Genomic DNA, 20,316 nt, shown 5'->3' on the forward strand with positions numbered 1-20,316 from the left:
AAGACCATCATATCATACACTGTATACTAAAACTTAACTTAATCAATTAGAAAGTGTAGTAGATTAGAGAGACAGGTTGCATCGTAACATAATCCGGGGTAAAGCTGTGTTCCCGGATGCTGTAGATTAGTCGCGCGAGCACTAGAAATATATGTTGAGTTGTGTTCACTACATTGGCGACGAGGATGGACGAAGCCACAGCGAGTGGAATAGCAACAGCCACACCAATGCCTGTGGCAGCGTTCGGCAGGCTAGACGCCTTTGATGCGGAGTCCAACGAGTGGCTGCAGTACGAGGAACGAATGTTGTGCTATTTCGAAGCCAACGGCATCACGGATGAGTCCAAAATGAAGGCAATTTTTCTGTCAGCAGTCGCTGCACGCATGTACCAGTTACTGCGCAACTTGACGACTCCCGCCAAACCGAGAGAAAGGTCTTTCACAGATCTGAGGGAAGCTCTGTACAACCACTCTGTACAACCCCAAGCCTTCGGTCATGGTACAGAGACTGTGATTCAATTCGAGAGTCCGACATACGGGTGAGTCAGTTGCAGAGTTTGTGTCCGCGTTGCGCGCGTTATCCGAGTTTTGCGAGTATGGAGAGACACTGAACGAGATGCTCCGCGATCGTTTAGTTTGTGGTATTGACGATGAGCGCACACAGCGGCGGTTAGCAGAAAAGGAGTTGTTGTTTGCGCGGGCTTTGGAAATAGCGCGCGCTACAGAAGCGGCGAATAAAGAATGCGCGGGAGATAATGGCGTCCAAAGCTGTTGACACCACAGAAGAAGCGGAGCGTGCAGCGGCTGTACACTGAATGCAACCGCAAATGCCCAAAACCTGTTATCGTTGTGGACGGTCAGGACACTCCTACTGAATGCAGGTTCAAAGAAGCCAAATGTTTTGCATGCAAGAAAGTGGGACACCTCAGTCAAGTCTGTAGATCAAAAGGGCAAGGCAAGAAAGCCAGTCGGATTATGAAAACACAGCCAAAACTGCAAACCACACATCAGGTGGAACAGGCAGAGGATGACGAAGAAGAATCTTTAGAGCTGAAACACATATACCCTGTAAGCAAACCTAAAGCGGTTCCCGTGACGACACAAGTGAAAATAAATGGGAGATGCTTGACAATGGAGATTGACACAGGAGCAGCAGTGACAGTAATAGTGCCACAACGTACAAGACAATGTGGGGGCCATCTCTTCCACTTCTTAGAGAGAGTACCACCATACTGAGAGCATATTGGGGCAGAGTAATTAAAGAGTTGGGGACTCCCAAGGCCAAGGTACAAGGGGCAGACAGAGCCCCTCCTAAAGAATTGGAGTTATACGTGGTGGAAGGAAACAGACCCAGTTTGCTGGGTAGCGCTTGGTTACGACACATACAGGTGGATTGGAAGGCACTGTTCAGTCTAAGCAGACGCAGTAGCCTAAGGGAGCTGTTAGAAGAGAACAGAGAGGTTTTTCAGAATGACCTTGGAGAGCTGAAAGGTATCCAAGCCACACTCAACACAAAGTCACAAGCAACACCACGTTTTCATAAGGCACGAAAGGTGCCATATACACTGAGAGAAAGTGGAAGAAGAGCGGTTCAGGCTTCAAGCAGCAGGTATTATTAGCCCAGTGAAATTTTTAGATTGGGCCATACCAATCGTTCCAGTGGTGAAGTCCAATGGAACAGTAAGGATTTGTGGAGATTACAAGACGACAGTAAATCCCATATTGGAAGTTGACCGACACCCATTGCCGGACATAGATGACTTGCTGTCACAGTTAGCAGGAGGGGTAGCATTCTCAAAACTAGACCTGAGCCGAGCATACCACCAGTTACGTCTGGAGGAACAGTCCCAAGAGCTGACAACTATTAACACACATAAAGAACTGTTTCAGTACCACCGGTTACTGTTTGGAATAGCCTCGGCTCCAGCCATATTTCAGAGGATCATGGAAGGCTTGTTAAAAGACATGTCGGGCGTCATGGTATACCTTGATGATATCTTGATAACGTGGAAGAGTCAGACTGAGCACATGGATAACTTGAGAGAAGTTTTGAAGAGACTGAGAGAAACTGGGTTGAGATTACAACAAGACAAGTGTCAGTTCATGAAGGATTCTGTGGTGTATCTAGGACATCAAATCAACAAAGATGGATTACACCCCACGGAGGAAAAGGTGAGGGCCATTCAAGATGCACCAATACCACGAGGAATATCAGAGTTGAAGGCATACCTTGAAATGCTGACATACTACAGTAGGTTCCTTCCAGGTCGAGCGACAGTGTTGGCACCACTGCATGCCCTTTTACAGAAGGGAGCAACATGGAAATGGTCAGAGGATGAAGACAAGGCTTTCCAGGAATTGAAAAGGTTGTTGACATCTTCTCAGGTACTGGTACACTACAATACCAAGTTACCACTGTTGCTGGCATGTGATGCCTCACCTTTTGGACTAGGGGTCGTTTTGTCACACAGGCTTGAAAATGGGAATGAACATCCCATTGCCTTTGCATCGAGATCGCTGTCGCCAGCTGAAAAATTATTCACACTCGTGTTTGGAATTTCAAAACTCCACCGTTATATCTATGGCCGACACTTTGAACTTTTGTCTGATCACCAACCACTGAAGGGACTGCTTGGCGAAGGACGAAGCGTTCCAGTGACGGCTTTGGCACGAATTCAACGGTGGGCACTACTATTGTCGGGATATCAGTATACCTTTCGCTACAAAGCAGGGAAGAGGCACAACAATGCTGACGCACTAAGCTGAGTGCTCCTAACCGGATCTACCACACCATACATGCCAGCCGGAGGCAATGCTTCTCGTTTTGGAACAGTTGGAGAAACTTCCAGTCACAGCTACACAGATTGCATGGTGGACCACCAGCAACCCAGTACTGTCTCAAGTGCGAACATGGGTTAGAGAAGGCTGGCCACGAAAAGTAGCAGAAGATGTACGTCCATACAAGATGAGGAGTAACGAACTGTCTGTGGAGGCTGACTGTAGTTTGGGGAACCAGAGTTGTGATACCGCCTGCAGGCCGCAGACGGATCTTGACAGAGCTTCACGAGGCCCATCCAGGAACTGCTAGGATGAAAGGATTGGCAAAGGGTGTGGTCTGGTGGCCAAGCATTGATGCAGAGGTGGAACAGCTGGTCATGAAATGTGAAATATGCCAAATGAACCGCCCAAACCCTGCTTCAGCGCCATTACACCCATGGGAGTGGCCAAAAAACCATGGTCGAGAGTACACGTGGACTATGCAGGACTGTTTCTTGGGTCGATGTTCCTAGTAGTAGTGGATGCACATTCAAAGTGGATGGAGGTTTACAACACAGGGCAGGCATCTACAGGGTCGGTGACAGTAGGTAAACTGCGACAAGCTTTTGTTCAACACGGACTCCCAGACGCAGTAGTCTACTCGGATAACGGGGCTGTGTTTTACCAGCAGAGTGTTTTCAGAGTTCATGAGGCAGAATGGCATCCAACATATCAAGGCTGCACCATATCACCCAGCGTCCAATGGTCTGGCAGAACGTGCCGTCCAGACATTCAAGGCTGGAGTGAAGAAAACGATAGTGGGTACTTTGGAAGATCGGATTAGTCGTTTTTTGTTTGCATACCGAACAACACCACACACCACTACGGGAGTATCTCCAGCCGAACTCTTGATGGGACGGAGACTCAAGACTCGCCTGGACTTGGTCAAGCCAGGATTAGAGGAACGGGTGATAGACAGGCAGGCCAGGCAAAAGGAAGGCCATGATCAAACGGTGTGGGACAGAGTTTATAAGCAGGAGACACCATTTATGCTCGGAATCATAACAAGGGAGCCACCTGGATTCCTGCCAAAATAGTGGAGGCGACTGGGCCATTGTCATTTAGATGTCAATTGGCAGACCAAAGGATAGTATGTAAGCACCAGGATCAAATCCGGCACAGAGAACCACCAACTGCTGAGCAAAACAAGAGGCCAAAGTAGGAACCCGTGAGCAAGGAACTAGATCAGAGAAACAGGATGTAGAAGCACCACCACCTCTAGATTTCGATATACAACCACAACCGGAAACCATTCAACCAGATGATCAACCAACCGGAACAACAGCTGGGGAAGTACAACTTCGACGATCAAACAGAGTGATCAGACCGCCCGACAGACTGCACTTGTAGTGAGTAGTGACTATAGTTGGGGAAGGAATGTAGTAGATTAGAGAGACAGGTTGCATAGTAACATAATCCGGGGTAGAGCTGTGTTCCCAGATGCTGTAGATTAGTGGCGCGAGCACTAGAAATGTATGTTGAGTTGTGTTCAATACAGAAAGGTTTGTGTAATTCGATCAAGTTTGCCATTGTCAGAACTAGTCTGAAATTGTTTGCGATCTATGTCGCACACAGGAGCAAACAATTTATACGGGACGGGAACCCAACATTTGCAACGCATATCCCGTATGTGACAATCTTTGAATTTGCTATTAAAAAACAAAATTGTGCCATTGCATATTCAACTGCTAAATATTAGGAATTATACTCGTGCAACGTGCGATATGATACCAGGGCCCGATCCAGAAAGGGGTTCAGGGGGTTTAACCCCCCTTTTCCAATAACCGTGGTTCAATAATTTCATATAATTTTATTAGAAAAGAGAAAATTAGTAATGCTATAAATAACTGCTAACGGTGAACCCCCTCTTTCAAAAATTCCTGGATCTGGCGCTGGATACCATGGCATAGAGTTTGAGACGCAAGTCATCTCTGTCGATAAACTCACTAGATGACTTCCTTTCGTCAAATTGTTGGTCTAATTAATCTTGTCTACTCTCGCAGACAACGAAGAAGACGGATGACGGGACCTAGTCTCAGTCACCTGATCTCGAGTGATTTTCTCTCTTCAGACGCAGAGCTGAGGCGTTCTTTTTGACTTATGCTATGCAGTACGACACCACTTATCCGACACTCAGTTATCCGACAGCACAGATTATCCGACGGTGCACGGCTTGTCTGACTGCGAGGCTGTGCGCACGCTAAGACATACGATTCCTGTGCGTACAGTGCTGTATCCGTGATCCACGTGTCGTCAAATTAAATGTGAAGCTCTAGAAACGGTTCTTCAGTACTTGGAAAAACAACCTGAAGTTTCAGTAAGCACAATGGTCCTACTGAATGGGCTGCTGCTGAAAACTACAGCAAGAAGAGCGAAAGCATTGATCCAGACTACGATTAGTTGTTACTTTAGGTCTTGACAGTTCCTATTAGTGTATGGCGCGTGATACGTGCCAAAAGAAGAATAATCGTGCATCAGGGGTAGAGGGTTTGTGCATCAGGGGCAGAGGGTTTGTGCATCAGGGGTAGAGGGTTTGTGCATCAGGGGTTTGTGCATCAGGGGTAGGATTTTGCGCATCAGGAGTAGTGGTTTTGTGCATCAGGGGTAGGGGCTTTGTGCATCAGGGGTAGGGGTTTTGTGCATCAGGGGTAGGGGTTTTGTGCATCGGGGATAGGGGTTTTGTGCATCAGGGCTAGGGGTTTTGTGCATCAGGGGTAGGGGCTTGTGCATCGAGGGTAGGGGTTTTGTGCATCAGGGGTTTTGTGCATTGGGGGTAGGGGCTTTGTGCATCAGGGGTAGGTCACTGTACACACAACAATCTGTCTGTGCATCTTTTATTCTGGATCCTTCGTGCAAACGGGATTCGAAAGCTTTCTTGCAAATGGGATCCGAGCCGCGTGCTGATACCGACAGCTTCAACCTCTTCATCGATAACAATGCAACGTCTCTACACTTACTCTAGCAGTTGTGCGGTCGCGCTCTTTACAGCGACGCGGAGGTCGCCATTTGCATAATGTTTTCACTGTGCCAAATGCACCGAAACATGTCACAGATCGCTTTCCAGCTATTTTTTGCAGACTCTAGAAAATAAAATAAGACAACAGAACAAGTTTTGGAGTCGCTGCGTTGTTTCCTCGCTTTACTACAAAAGGATCTCGTTTGCACGAAATTTCTTTAATTAAACGTTTGCACGATCTATTTGTCATTTTTAAAATTTTATTTTTCTATTTTGATTTCAGAGTTTGCGCTCTCGTGTTGTTTTGCTGTTGTTTTGCACTCGTAGCTTCTCGATGCAGACTCGACCTCGTTGACTACATCCAAATGCACTGCTTGGGTACAGAGGGTCAGCGAGTGTTAGCCACCCTGGACGTCCCACAACAGCAACCAACAAACGACGAGCAACAGCCTGCTGAAGCACAACAGTATCAGCGCATTGTGAGCGAACTCACAGCACACTTCGGTACACAGGCAACCGTGATCACTGAGCGACATCGATTCCGTCAGCGTTCACAGGCCGCAGGGGAAACCATTAATTAAGCAATACGCCTCCGCCCTCCGCCAGTTAGCAGCGAGGTATCAATTTGGCGTTCTTCATTATCAAATGATTCGCGATCAACTTATCAAAAAGACAACGTCTTCGGCAATTAGGGAACGACTTCTCCTCGAAAAGGACGATTTGTCATACACGAAATCACTGGAAATCGCCTGCCAAGTGGAATCCAGCAAAGCAGGAAGCCATGCAGATGGGCGGGACCTCATCCGCATCTGCACAACCCACAACAAGTGACCTACAGAGAGTAGCACGAAAACCAAAGCAGCCCAAACAGACGCCTCGATTACCGCGATATGGTCGATCTGCATCACAATCTTCAACTCAACCGGCCGAATCGTCTCCGTATTGCGGAAATTGCGGTATGTCAGGCCACAAATCTGGGAGTTCATCTTGTCCTGCTAAAGGAAAAGAATGCTTTCGATGCCACAAGTTGAACCATTTTGGCCGATGCTGTCGATCTTCCAAGAATTTTCCGGATCATCCAAAGTCAGATCCATTATCAATAAGATATCCACCTGTCAACAAACAGGTTTCAAACTGTGCTCCCTTGTTGTGGCTGGTCATAACCTCAGTTTCATTGTTGACCTTGGAGCCAAAGTGTCAATCATTAATCAAGAAACCTGGCGTCAACTGTTTCGCAACTATAAGTTTCTAACCACTTCAACTCAGCTTACGGATATGATGGGAAACCAATCAAGGCACTGGGTACAGTTTCATTGTCTGTACAGCATGAAGATCAGCCAGCCAGTCAATTTCAGTTTTTTGTGACAACGAAGGGATCCAATTTGATGGGCGTCGATCTTTTCGATCACTTGGGATTCTCGATTGCTACACAACACCAAGTTCCAGTGTTAGCCTGGGGTGTAGCTGAAATCACCAGACGTTGGCCGTCTGTTTTTCTTGATCATGACTTCGAGAGCTAGATGGATACGCTCACGAGCCTAGGATGGACCCGATGATTCCTCCAGTTATTCAGCGTTGCCGTCGCTTGCCACTGGCACTACGAGATGAAGTGTCAGCTGAGCTGAAACGTCTTCAAGCACAAGGAATCATTGAACCCATTGACTCATCTCCGTGGATCTCTAATCTGGTTGTTGTCAGAAAGAAGACTGGAAGTATCCGACTTTGTGTGGATCTCAGGGAGGTCAACAAGGCAGTCATTCCTGACAAGTATCCATTGTCAGCAGCAAGGTGTTCAGCAAATTGGACTTATCTCAAGGTTATTTGCAAATACCACTGACAGAGAAAGGAAGAAATGTTACTGCGTTCGTCAGTCATGATGGCATTTTCCGGTTCAAACGAATGCCTTTCGGACTCTCTTCTGCTCCCAGTGCATTTCAGAAGATAATGGTGTCAACTATTGCCACAAAGGTGTCTCTGTCTACATGGATGACATCGTTGTTCATGGGCTACCCAAGAAGAACATGATAGACGATTGTCTGCTGTCTTGGATTTCCTGCAAGAACACAACGTGACTCTTAATAACACGAAGTGTGTGTTTGGAAGCAACGAAGTTCAATTCCTGGGGTTTCGGGTTTCCGGTAATGGCATTCAGCCCATTCAGTCCAATGTAGATTCAATTTCTACCATTCCAGCTCCAACAACAGTCAAACAACTGATGTCTTTTCTTGGAATGGCAAACTATTACCTCAAATTCATACCCCAGTATGCAACTATAACGGCACCAATGAGAAATCTACTAAAGAAAGATTCTATTTGGAACTGGACAGAACAATGCCAAGCAGCATTTGAAAAAGTAAAGGCATCACTCACTACTTCTCCTGTGTTGTCGCATTTTTCATCTTTGACATCGACATTCGTGACGTGTGATGCATCCTCAACTGCTCTTGTTGCAGTGTTATCACAGGAAGTTGATGGTCAGGAGAAGCCAATTGCTTATGCTTCACCTCTTATAGGCCTGGAAACCAGAACCAGGTAGCGGATTGTTTGTCGAGGACACCCAAAATTTTGTCTGGTTTAGCCTCCACATCACAGGAGCCAGTGCAGCTACTGACAGCACCTTTTGATAACATCATCACCTTGGATGAACTCCGTCGTGCATCAGGAAATGATGATCTGTTATGTCAAGTCTGCAGATTTACCATCAACGGATGGCCACATACAATCGAGGATAGTCTATTATGGCCGTTCTATCAGATCAGAGACGAGCTTTCAGTCTGGAATGACAGCTGCTTAGCCAGAGGAGAACGTGTGGTCATACCTGCATCTCTGCAGCAGAAGGTCTTATCTATGTCTCACGAAGGCCATTCAGGCATGGTCAAAACCAAGCAGAAGTGTCGTAACTCAGTGTGGTGGCCGGGCATCGATAAGCAGATGGAAGACCATGTTTGAAGCTGTGAAGCTTGCATTCAGAGTGGAAAGTCCATCAAACCCACAAAATCACTTCTGAACCCAGTGAAGTGGCCAAAACAACCATGGCAGAAGCTACAGATTGATATAGTTGGTGAGATTCATGGTGCTCCCTCCACTCACAAGTACATCATCGTTGTCCATGATCTGCATTCTAAGTGGCCTGAAATACATCCATGCAGTCATGTCAGCTCTCAGAGGGTCATCTCCTTCCTATGTGATCTTTCACAAGGTGGGGTCTCCCGGAGGTTATAATTTCGGACAATGGTCCTCAATCCCGATCACACGAATTTACATTTTTTCTGGCCAACAAAGGGATCAAGCATTCCACAACAGCATTCTATCATCCGCAATCTAATGGAGGAGTTGAGCGATTCAACCAAACGCTAAAGCAGGGTCTACGTACAAACAGAGCACAAGGTCTCACTTTTCATCAGGCTCTCCAAGAAACCCTTCTGAATTATCGATTTTCACGTCATTGTACAACGGGTTACGCTCCATCTCAGCTTATGATTCGACGGCAGTTTCGACTACCTCTTAGCATCTTACAACCTCCATTCCAAGTCGTCAGTCACTTCAGATGTGCCCAGCACCGACCAGCTAGCCCAGGACATCAAAAGCCAACAAGCAAAGATGAAGGCATACTTCGATCACAAGCACCCAGTGCAAATTCCAAAGTTGCAACCGGGTCAGCTTGTAAGAATAAAATAATCCAATCAGACGGCATAAGAGGGCACCAGCATACTCTAACCCACTCGCCATCAAGAAGCAAGTCTCCCCAACCTCGTTCCGGTTATCAGATGGTTCTCTCTGGAACGCCAACCTCCTCATTGAAGCTGCAACGGTTACTCCATCTCCTCAGTCTGAACCACTTGATCGTTCGAGTCGCGTTCCTGCTGAATCTCGCGCAGTCTCTCACGAAGCACGGCCTCACGTTCGACGAAGCAACCGTCCTACCTCCAGGCCCACTGCTCACTCTGATTTTCACGTGGACTACAATACATGACTTTTCAGTGTTGTATTACAGTACATGTTCCTGTTGTGTTGCATTAGCTTACAAAAGGGGAGGGAAAACGTCGTGTACGCATGCGTCTACTTGGTATATGATTAGCAGAGACATATAATATAGTCAGTCTTCTTGTACCGTACTTGGCGTCCGTTTCCGGGTATCCCCAACACCACAAGCTACAATAGCATAAAGTGCACAAGTGTTATTTGAAATAGTGCACTGTTAATTAATTGGTTTTTAGACTAGACAGATTTTTCGTTGAATTAGATAGACTATAAATAAAGATTGGATGAACAACTAATGTTTTTGCAACGTTACTGTTAATGTAATTTCAATAATTGTTGTAAATGAACCTTTGATGTGAGAAATTGACGAAGAAGCATGCACCAGACAGCCTATAGTCACGTGACGCGCGAGCGCTGCACGGAGGAGCGAGACGAACGCGCACATTGATCGCGAATTTAGAGTCGCTGTGAACAGAATGGTCGCCGTGAACAGAATAGTCCACACTCTAGTGGACTATCCTGCTAACTTGGAACTTTTCTGTTCACGTGAGAAATAGTCAACCGTGAACAGAATACGTTAGGTTAATCAATTGTAGTAGCTTTGAACAGACTAGTTGCTGTGAACAGAACAGTTGCTAGAACAGTCGCTGTAAACAGCTAGAACAGTCCCCCGTCAACAGAATACGTGTAGTCGCTGTGAACAGAATAGTCGCCGTGAACAGGATAGTCAAGTCGCCTGTGAACAAGATATGGTCGCCGTGATAGTCGCCTGTAAACAAGATAGTCGTCGTGAACAAAATAGTCGCCTGTGAACAGAATAGTCCTCGCTATAGCAGGGACTATCTTGTTCACCGGGGACTATTCTGTTCACGTGAACAAGATAGTCGCTGGGGAACAGAATAGTCGCCGTAAACAGAATAGTCCACGCTATAGCGGGGACTAACTTGTTCACCGGAGACTATCTTGTTCATGTAAACAGGATAGTCGCCTGTGAACAGGATAGTCGCCATGATCACTTGTGTAGAGTTTCTTGCATCCGGGGGTTGTGTTGTTTTGACTGAATTCCGGTTGTGTTATTCCAGTGAATGTTGAGTTAGCCTAGAGAGCGTATTGTAACGTCTAGCAGATCTATTGAAGAGTGATCCTAAAGTCCGTTCAAAGAATGGAGAGCCCGTGGGAAATGTGGTTAATAGATAAGACAATTAGGGCGGACGCAAAAATATTGCTAGCATCCTGTATTGTAATACTAACAATCGTTTAACAAGCGATTAGAGCAATGGTTGATACCCAGCCCTCGCTGCCTACTATCTACTTTAGTACGTCTGGGTCTGTCCTGTACGCTATAGTTCAACAATTTTCTGTCATTCGCCTCCTCGTCGCCCATATGGCTGCTTCAGACGTTCCTGAAAGTTCAACATCATCACGGTCAGCTGACCTACAACTGCTGTCTGATCATTCATCTGGTAGTAAATTTCCTGCTACTCAACAACAAAAGAGAAAGAGACAACCACAAACAGCTTTCAGAAGCTCACACAAAGGTATGATAGCGAGCGTGAAAGAGTTCTTTGAACGTGAGAAGACCACAGGAGCGCCATTCTCTTTGGCAACGTAATCAAGCGAACTGCAGAAATTCTGCAAGTGTTACCTGCGTCTGTGAAGCGAGTTGAAAGTGAAATGAGATCACAAGGGATCACAATTGCAGCGAGACACGATTACATGAGAAAAATACAAACTTTCCGTTCCGACAATAGAACGATAGTCTACCTGGATGAAACCTGGTTGAACGCCCATCATACCCATGAACGTTGCTGGCTAGACTATGATGGCAGAGGAGGTATCCGAGTACCATCAGGAAAAGGTGGTAGGCTCATCGTTCTCCACGCTGGCAGTGAGCATGGCTGGATTCCCAACGCAGCTCTCATTTCAGGGGTAAGAAGGGAAGCGGGGATTACCACGATGAAATAAATACCAAGCATTTTATGGAATGGTACCAAAAACAGCTGTTGCCTCACTGTCCGCCCACGTCAGTCATTGTCCTTGACAACGCCAAGTACTACAATGGTGTTGTTGAGAAAGTGCCCACCAAGAGCAGCGCGAAAAAGGATATAATAGCGTACCTGGACAAGCACAGTATTACCTACGATAAGCAACGCCTGAAATCTGAGTTGTTCATGCTACTAAAGGCACCCAACCCACAAACGAAATACCTCACTGACGTTCTTTCCAATGATGCAGGTCATGATGTCCTCAGACTTCCGGTGGGCCATTGTGAACTGAATCCTATAGAACTGGTATGGGCGCAAGTCAAAGGATACGCTTCAGACCACAACAAGGATTTTACAATGAGAGCCATCGAACAACTGGCCAGAGAAGGCGTTGAAAACGTGACGGCGGCCAAATGGAAGAAGTGTGTCAACCACGTTATCCAGAAAGTAGAAAACCACTACAGAACATCAGATGGCGTGGTAGAACAAGCAGTAGAAAGTCTAGTTATAGAAGTAGGTGCCGAGGACTCTTCAGACAGTGAAGAGATCCTGCTAGGAGACGACGAGAATGATAACAATGATTAGTACAAATAGTGTCGTGGGTGTCATTTACTGGCGGTATTCTTTGTCGGTAATGCATGGGAGGAGTCTCTTTCAGGAAATATGCTGTGTCTACAAACACAGGATCTATAGAGTTAATTTTTCCAGAGATCTGACTCCACCTAGTCACGTGCTTTCGAATGATATGTATAGCAACGGTGTAAAGGGCGTACTTACCGAGATACGGGAATTTTCCCACGGGCTCTCCATTCTTTGAACGGACTTTAGCTTCCCCTCTAGTCCCCATATGTCTACCCCGTATTACTACTACTACATTCCCCGTCCTCCCATAAACGTCCTAGTTAGTTAAAGCAAACATAGTCCTTCTTCCATCCAGGTTCCCGGACTTGCCGGCCCGACCTAGTTCTGTTAATCTGTTCCTGTTGTTCTTCTGCCTGCTCATCTGTGTTAGCATTTCCCACCTCTTCCTCCTCTTGTTCATCTTCTTCCACTATCTCCTGGGTGTCCTCGACTCTTTTGCAGGTGTGACCTGGGACTAATTACTGTCATCACTACTGCTGGGATCCGTCACCTACGTGTTTTCATATCCTATACTAAAACGTGATCGTTGCGTTGCAGTGGCTGCAACTCCCGACATCCGTGACGCGCATCAAAGTTCTGCTTTTGCCGTTGTTTTTGAAGGCCATCCCTCTGTTGGACTTGTTGGGGATTCACCACAAACGGCCGCAGTTGCACACTCGTCGCTGGAAGGGTTGTCCTCAGTTGCCTTCCCATCAGCAACTGTGCGGGGGATATCCCAGTCGTTTCTTGTGGAGCTGTTCTATACGCCAGCAACGCCAACTGGAAATCCCCTCCCGATTGCTGTGCCTTCTTCAACAATCCTTTTACTGTTTGAACCCCCCTCTCCACGAGGCCATTACTCTGAGGGTGCCTTGGCGATGATGTGACATGATGGAAACCATATTGTTCTGCAAAGCCATGAAACTGATGACACGCAAATAGCGGGCAATTATCACTTATCACCACACGCTGGATGCCATGACACGAAAAATATCTTTCAAAGCTGAAATGACTGTTTCTGCTCTAGTTGAAGACAAGGTACGTATGTCTGGGAATCGTGAATAATAATCGACACAGCAGATATTGCACATTTTCTGATTCGAACAAGTCAATTGCCACCTTATCCCAGGGCCCTTGAGGCAACTGAGTCGGCTGCAAAGGCTCTTTTCTTTGCTGATGTCGAAATTCCATACACGTTTCACAATGCCTGATCATCTGTCGCATAGTATTGGATATTCTGGGCCAGCAGATGACTTCTCTAACCCGGGAAAGCGTCTTGACGACACCAAGGTGACCTTCGTGTGCCCTCTGTAGCATTTCCGCCCTCATAGACTTAGGAATCACCATTTTCACTCCTCGCAAAATTAGGCCTCTAATTTCTGTCAGCAAATGACGACTTTCCCAAAGTTTCTGTATGTCATGTCGAAACTCCTTTTGCGTGTGAGGCCACCCCAAGCGCAAGCACTCTAAGAGAGCTGCCAACTGGGGATTCTTGCCCATTTCATCTCTCAGTCTCTGAATTTGCTTATCAGACCCTTGTAATGCTTCCTCAAATATCTGCACATGCTCCTCTACTAGACTAGCAATTCGTTGTCTGCTTCTTCAACCGGAGCTCTCGACAAGGCATCTGCTATCGCCAGCTTCTTGCCCGGGACATATTCCACTCCGAAACAGTACCTCATCATGCGGAGTTTCAACCGCATCAATTTCGGTGGACATTCGTCAATACTCTGTCGATTCATTATCGATTCCAAGGGACGATGATCCGTCTCAATAAGAAATGGCTGTTCTGTGCCAAAGACATAGCAGTGCAACTCTTCACAAGCCCATGCCATTGCCAATGCTTCTTTCTCTATCTGAGAAAAACGTTGTTCATCGGCTGACAATGACCTAGAGATATACGTAACTGGTGCTCGACGTCCATCTTCTTGTACCTGAAAGAGTACCGCGACAATTCCAAATGAGAATGCATCCGCTGACACCACTGTTCTTACGTGCGGCGGATAATAGGCTAACACCGGTGCGGTCGTAATCATCTTTTTCAGCTGCTGCAAAGCTTCTTCGTGAACTGCATTCCAACACCACGGCACGTCATCTTTCAATAGCTCACGTAACGGGGCTGTGAGTTGTGCTTTGTTCTCCAAAAATTTTGCAACATATGCGACTAAGCCCAGAAATCGATGAAGGTCATCTTTGTTTTCCAGACACTGCATTTGTGTAATTGCTTGCACCTTCTGTGGACTCACTTTGATCCCTTCCGTTGACAAGATATGACTGTAATATGTCACTTCCTGAAGACAAAACTTGCACTTGGCCGCCTGCAACTTGACTCCTTTATCTCTAATCGTTCCAGGAAACGGCGTACCTGCTGATCATGCTCCTCCCTGGTGGATCCCCAAATAATCACATTGTCAATAAAGCAATCGACTCCTTCAAGACCCGACAAAATGTGATGCATTGATCGGTGGAATACTTCCGGTCCTGATGATAGTCCGAATGGAAGCCGTTTAAAACGAAAGCGTCCGAAAGGTGTGATAAATGTCGTCAGTGGTGAACTAGTAGGATCCAGTAAAATTTGCCAAAATCCAGCCGCCGCATCGAGGGTAGAGAAGTACTTAGCACCTTTCATTTTGGCAAAGATCTCCTCTGCTGTTGGTAAATGATAGTGCTCTCGCTGTACAGACTCATTCAGTTTCCCATAGTCGACACATATCCTCACTGTTGCATCTCTCTTAGATACGACAACCATTGGACTTCACCATTCCGAGGGTTTGCTCACCTCCTCAATTACGTCCAGTCGCTGCATTCGTTTCAATTCCTCTTCAACCTTTCAATATTGGGGGTATGCCACTCGACGTGCCGCTGCTAAAGCCACTGGTAGAGCGTTCTCTCGTAACTTGATGCTATATTGTGCTCCTAAGATTTTGCCGACACCTTGAAATAGATCCAAATATTGGCCCACGACTGGGTCATCAGAAACCGTTGACACACTTCCGACATCTGCTATCCTCCTTGGCAAATAAAATCCAGCTGATCGCAAGTCGTGAGCCCCAGCAACGGCACCGCCTTGACGTCGGCCGCCAACACATAGAATCTCAACTTCCGAGAAATCTTACCCTGTACCGACACCTCGCACACACATTGCCCTGCTACTGATATCGGCGATACCGCTCCATAAGCAAATAGACGCGTTGTTGCCTTGTGTAATTTCGGATGGCTTGTCATTTGCCTGTACACTGCATACGGGAGAATATTCGCTTGAGCGCCGGTATCTAATTTATAACGTATAGGGCTTCCATTTGTCAACACTTCTGTCATCCAAGCAGCGCCGTCACCCTCAATCATTCCGATATGAAATGTCTGCTCGACGGATCTCGTCTTTGCTTCCCCCTCATCCTCTATGACCAAGGGACCTACAGCATGTACAATGTCGTCGGTATGTGTCATCTCCTCTTGAGTATCTTCTGTGTACACAGGCTGGACCTGTGCGTCGGCGGGTGTGCTGCGGAACATCACTCCAAAGTGGCCGACACCTTTTTTTGGCACGTCTTACCCATCGCGGGGCAGCGTCTGCTCCCATGATTGTAACCGCAACGGGTGCATCTGCCACGTGACGCATTTGCTTTTGTCGCTGCTCCTGCAGAAGCTGAGCCGCGTACCACTGGTGTTTTTCCTGATGCTTTGACATCTGCCACTTGTTTGTCTGCCGGTGCATCGATAACTCGAAGTTGATCCTTGACGAGGCCTGCAGCTTTGCACTTATCGATAGCAGTTTTCAATGTAATGTTCAGCATTCCAAGCAATTTCTCCTTCACCACCACCGTCGAAAGTCTACAAATGAAATGATCACGCACCAACGAATCTCGTATCTCACCGAACTCGCATGTCAGGGCCAGCTTTCGAAGTGCCGTAATATAGCGATCGAACGACTCGCTGGGCTCTTGATTGCGCGTAAAGAACTGATGGCGTTCGAAAGTGACATTCACACGCGGCAAGAAATGTGCGTCGAATATCGCCACCAACTCGTCAAACGTTGGATCCTACTTTTCCCCCGTCATTCTTCATAAAAAGGAATGTCTCGCTAATGTCGATCGCCTCGGGATCCAAGGCATGAAGTAAAAGCGACTTCTTCGTTTTTTCTGACGCTTCGTTGTTGTCGCTCGCTGTCAAATTAACCATGAATCGCTTTCTCCAGGCTTTCCAAACGGGGCCCAGCTGACGGGACTCAAAATCAAGAGGCGGCGGTGGACGTAGTTGCTCCGTCATGATCCTACTCCTGGTACCATGTAACGTCTAGTAGATCTATTAAAGAGTGATCCTAGCTTCCCCTCTAGTCCCCGTATGTCTACCCCGTATTAATACTACTACACGTATATGTTATAGTAGTAAAATAGATAACTTGTGTTACACGAACACCACATTTTGGCGATGAGGATGGGATGGTAACGACTTCAGGCGTGCACCCTCCTCCTCCTTTCTTAAGCTGTCCAGGTGAGCCATCGACTGATTGGAGAGCATGGCTGACGGCGTTTGACATGTATTTGACTGCTTCGGGACTGAATGCTGCGGAGGTCAGAGATGAGCAAAAAGGGCCTCGCTACTTCACTGTATTGGAATGGAAGGACAGCGCATTCTCACTACACTTGGCACCAGCGAGACGTACAAGGAAGCGAGAGAGAGACTGACGCAGTTCTTTGGTAAAAGTAAGAATGTTATGGTAGAGAGGTACAAGTTTAGACAAAGATACCAGCGGCAAGGTGAGTCTGCATGCTAGGGAGTACGTTTCGGCGCTTCGTGAGCTGACGGCAACCTGCCAGTTTGGTGAGTTGCATGATGAACTAGTCCGTGATCAACTTATTGAGAAGACGATTCACCCCAAAGGTTAGAGAGAGACTGCTGATGGAGTTGGACGACATGTCGTGTGATAACTCTTTGAACCTGGCTTCTCAAATGAGCAGGCGCTGCATGAATCTAAGAAGATGGAAGTTAGAAGGAAGGAAGTTTGAGGAAATATTGATGGTTTAGACAAGGAAACTGATGTTAAGGACACGCTAAAGAGTAATGTCGTAGGCCATGTTCGTAGAGTTCAATCACAAGGCAGGGCTAGCACACGCAGTAGTTCAATATTAACGTGTGGGAACTGCGGCCTTCAACATCAACAGTCAAAAGCTTCTTGCTGTCCAGCGTTTGGGAAGGAATGTCGCAAATACGGTAAAGCTAACCATTTTGATTGTTGCTGTAGAGGTCTTGCATCTCAAAGCCTGGACAGGTAAAGTGCAGTAAACATGTTGAATGACACTAGCAGTCAAGAGTCTCAACAATTTACGATACTGAACATGATTGGAAACCTGTCACCGGGAAAGTTTAAGAAATTGGTTTGCGTACTGGGGAAGAGTACTATCAGTTAATTGTTGACTTGGGCGCTAAGGTGTCAGTATTAAACCAACGTACGTGCAGTGAATCCCTGGGGGACTGCTCTGTGTCTCCATCATCAATGAAGCTTGTTAGCTATGAAGGATCTCCTATTAAAGTGATAGGAGAAATCCATATTCCAGTCCAGTGTGGAAAGCACAAACTAGGTGGATTTCCTTTCTACGTGACATCCTCTGGAGCTAACATTATGGGAGTGGATCTTTTTTATGCATTGGGGTTTCAAATAGTTCAAGACGATCTGACTCAAAGAAAAGAGCCTATCCTGCAAGTGGTATCAAAATGGCAGAGTGAATGGCCTAGCCTTTTTACGGGCTTAGGATGTGTCAAGGAATTTGCTCATCAGCCCATGATCAACCCAGACGTTAAACCAGTGGTGCAATCTTTACGCCGAATTCCTCTGGCGTTGCGTGACGAGGTTTTGCTAGAGTTGAAGCGATTGGAATCAGAGGGTATCATTGAGAAAGTGGAGTCGTCTCCCTCGGTGTCAAATTTAGTAGTCGTAAGAAAGAAATGTGGAGGGATTCACTTATGTGTCGATCTTCGTCAAGCAAATAAAGCTGTTGTTCCACAGAAATATGCATTATCTACTGTTGAAGAGATAGCTGCGGAGTTCTATGGTTCGGCCATCTTTACTAAATTGGACTTGAAGCAAGAATATCTACAGGTGCCTTTGATGAAAGACAGTCGCAATCTTACAGCTTTTGTGAGTCATGATGGAGTATATCGGTTTCGTCGAATGCCATTTGGTTTGTCATCCGTACCAAGTGCTTTTCAACAGATGATGGCAACCATCATGTCTGGAATCAAGGGAGCATCGGTATTTATGGATGATATTGTTGTCCATGGTCCTACACAAGAGTCTCACGATCATCGACTAAAGCAGGTGTTACAGAAACTGACCGACCACAAGTTGACCTTGAATGAAGACAAGTGCATGTTTTCTAAGCGACAAGTGGAGTTTCTGGGGTATGTCATCTCGGCACATGGAATAATGACACAACGATCAAACGTGAAAGCCATATAGGAGGTCCCATCACCAACTTTATCTGCGGAGTTGGCTTCGTTTCTTGGAATGGCAAATTACTACCTGCGTTTTGTGCAAGATTACGCAGAGATCACTACTCCTCTAAGACGGTTGTTGAAACAAGATGTTCCTTGGAAGTGGACAAATGAGTGTCAACTAGCATTCCAGCAATTAAAAAACTCAGTTACATCAGCCCCGGTTCTAGCACATTTTTCAACTATGGCAGTTCCATGTGTAACTTTTGATGCTTCTGGAACGGCATTAGGTGCTGTTCTTTCACAATATCAGGACGGACAGGAGCGACCTGTGGCGTTTGCATCGAGAGCGTTAACAGATACAGAGAAGAAAGACTCAGTGGCGGAACGCAAGGCATTGGCCTGTATTCGGGCAGCGGAGCGTTGGCATATCTATTTGTATGGCTGAAGATTTGTTTTACGCACAGATCATCAGGCGTTGACAACTCTTCTTTCAATAACCTGTTCTGGACAACACCCTCTTAGATTACATAGATGGGTGGATAGATTGCATAGGTATATTTTCTCAGCACAGTGTAGACCTGGTAAGTAAAATGAAGTGGCTGATTTTTTGTCACGTGTCAATCATCTAATTGTTGGTTGTCTCAGTGATGAGCCAGATGCTGCTGCTGAGGATGACAGTCTGTGGATTCAGACATTGACGGGTTTTCTGACACAGTTGTTTCTCTTGAGGAATTGGAACAGGAATCAGTTGTAGATGACATCACACAAGAGGTTGTTCAGTTTGTGCAGAAAGGATGGCCATTGAGGATGACTGATGAGAGTCTTCAACCATATTATCATGTTCGATCTGAGTTATCTTTAGGGGGCAAAGATCTGAAATGCTTGGTTAGAGGTCAGCGAGTGATCATGCCACAGAAGTTGCGTCAGAAGGTGTTGGGGATAGCACATGAAGGACATTTAGGAATGGTACGAATGAAACAGCGTTGTAGGGAGGTGGTATGGTCGCCAGGAATGGCTAAGCAAGTTGAGAATTGGGTAACAGATAGTGAAGCATGTCTCCTGAGCGGGAAATCAGTTCGTCCTAGGGTGGCTCCATTACAACCTGTTCAGTGGCCTGCGGGGCCTTGGGACCGAATTCAGATTAATGTTTTTGGAGAACTGCACGCAGGTCCCTACAGCCAGCGATTCATGATCGTTGTTCATGACTTATTTTCGAAGTGGCCGGAGGTGCAAGTCATGCAGAATGTGACCACTGTCACTGTCATTGATTTTCTTCAGTCTTTATTTGCTAGATGAGGTTTGCCAAGTGTCATTGTTAACGGCAATGGACCACAGTTCACGCCGTTTCAGTTTGAGGAATATTTGCAAAAGAAAGCTATCCAGCATGTTAGGACGTCTTGTTACCATCCTGAGACGAATGGAGGCGTTGAGAGATTTAATCAGGTATTAAAACAGGGTTTAAAGACTCACCTTACAAATGACAACTCCATTATCAACGCGGTACGATCGATCTTGATAAATT

The 20,316-nt window shown here is 46.4% G+C and overlaps 3 protein-coding genes and 1 pseudogene across 3 annotated transcripts; all 4 read left to right on the forward strand.

Moving 5' to 3' along the window:
• Nucleotides 1–185: 185 nt before the first annotated feature.
• Nucleotides 186–1,255, forward strand: LOC134176304 (uncharacterized; annotated as a pseudogene).
• Nucleotides 1,256–11,137: 9,882 nt separating this feature from the next.
• LOC134176305 (uncharacterized) lies at nucleotides 11,138–12,323 on the forward strand. Its single transcript, XM_062642977.1, has 2 exons — nucleotides 11,138–11,361; nucleotides 11,681–12,323. Exons 1-2 carry the CDS (start codon nucleotides 11,138–11,140, stop codon nucleotides 12,321–12,323), a joined length of 867 nt encoding a protein of 288 aa, XP_062498961.1.
• A 5,321-nt stretch (nucleotides 12,324–17,644) lies between these two features.
• LOC134176307 (uncharacterized protein K02A2.6-like) lies at nucleotides 17,645–18,816 on the forward strand. Its single transcript, XM_062642978.1, has 2 exons — nucleotides 17,645–17,734; nucleotides 17,788–18,816. The coding sequence occupies exons 1-2, from the start codon at nucleotides 17,645–17,647 to the stop codon at nucleotides 18,814–18,816; spliced, it is 1,119 nt and encodes a 372-aa protein (XP_062498962.1).
• A 48-nt stretch (nucleotides 18,817–18,864) lies between these two features.
• LOC134176308 (uncharacterized protein K02A2.6-like) lies at nucleotides 18,865–20,090 on the forward strand. The gene is made up of 2 exons (XM_062642979.1): nucleotides 18,865–19,195; nucleotides 19,510–20,090. The coding sequence occupies exons 1-2, from the start codon at nucleotides 18,865–18,867 to the stop codon at nucleotides 20,088–20,090; spliced, it is 912 nt and encodes a 303-aa protein (XP_062498963.1).
• Nucleotides 20,091–20,316: the final 226 nt, after the last annotated feature.

This window comes from Corticium candelabrum, chromosome 2 (genome assembly GCF_963422355.1).
Source record: "Corticium candelabrum chromosome 2, ooCorCand1.1, whole genome shotgun sequence".
NCBI lineage: Eukaryota > Metazoa > Porifera > Homoscleromorpha > Homosclerophorida > Plakinidae > Corticium > Corticium candelabrum.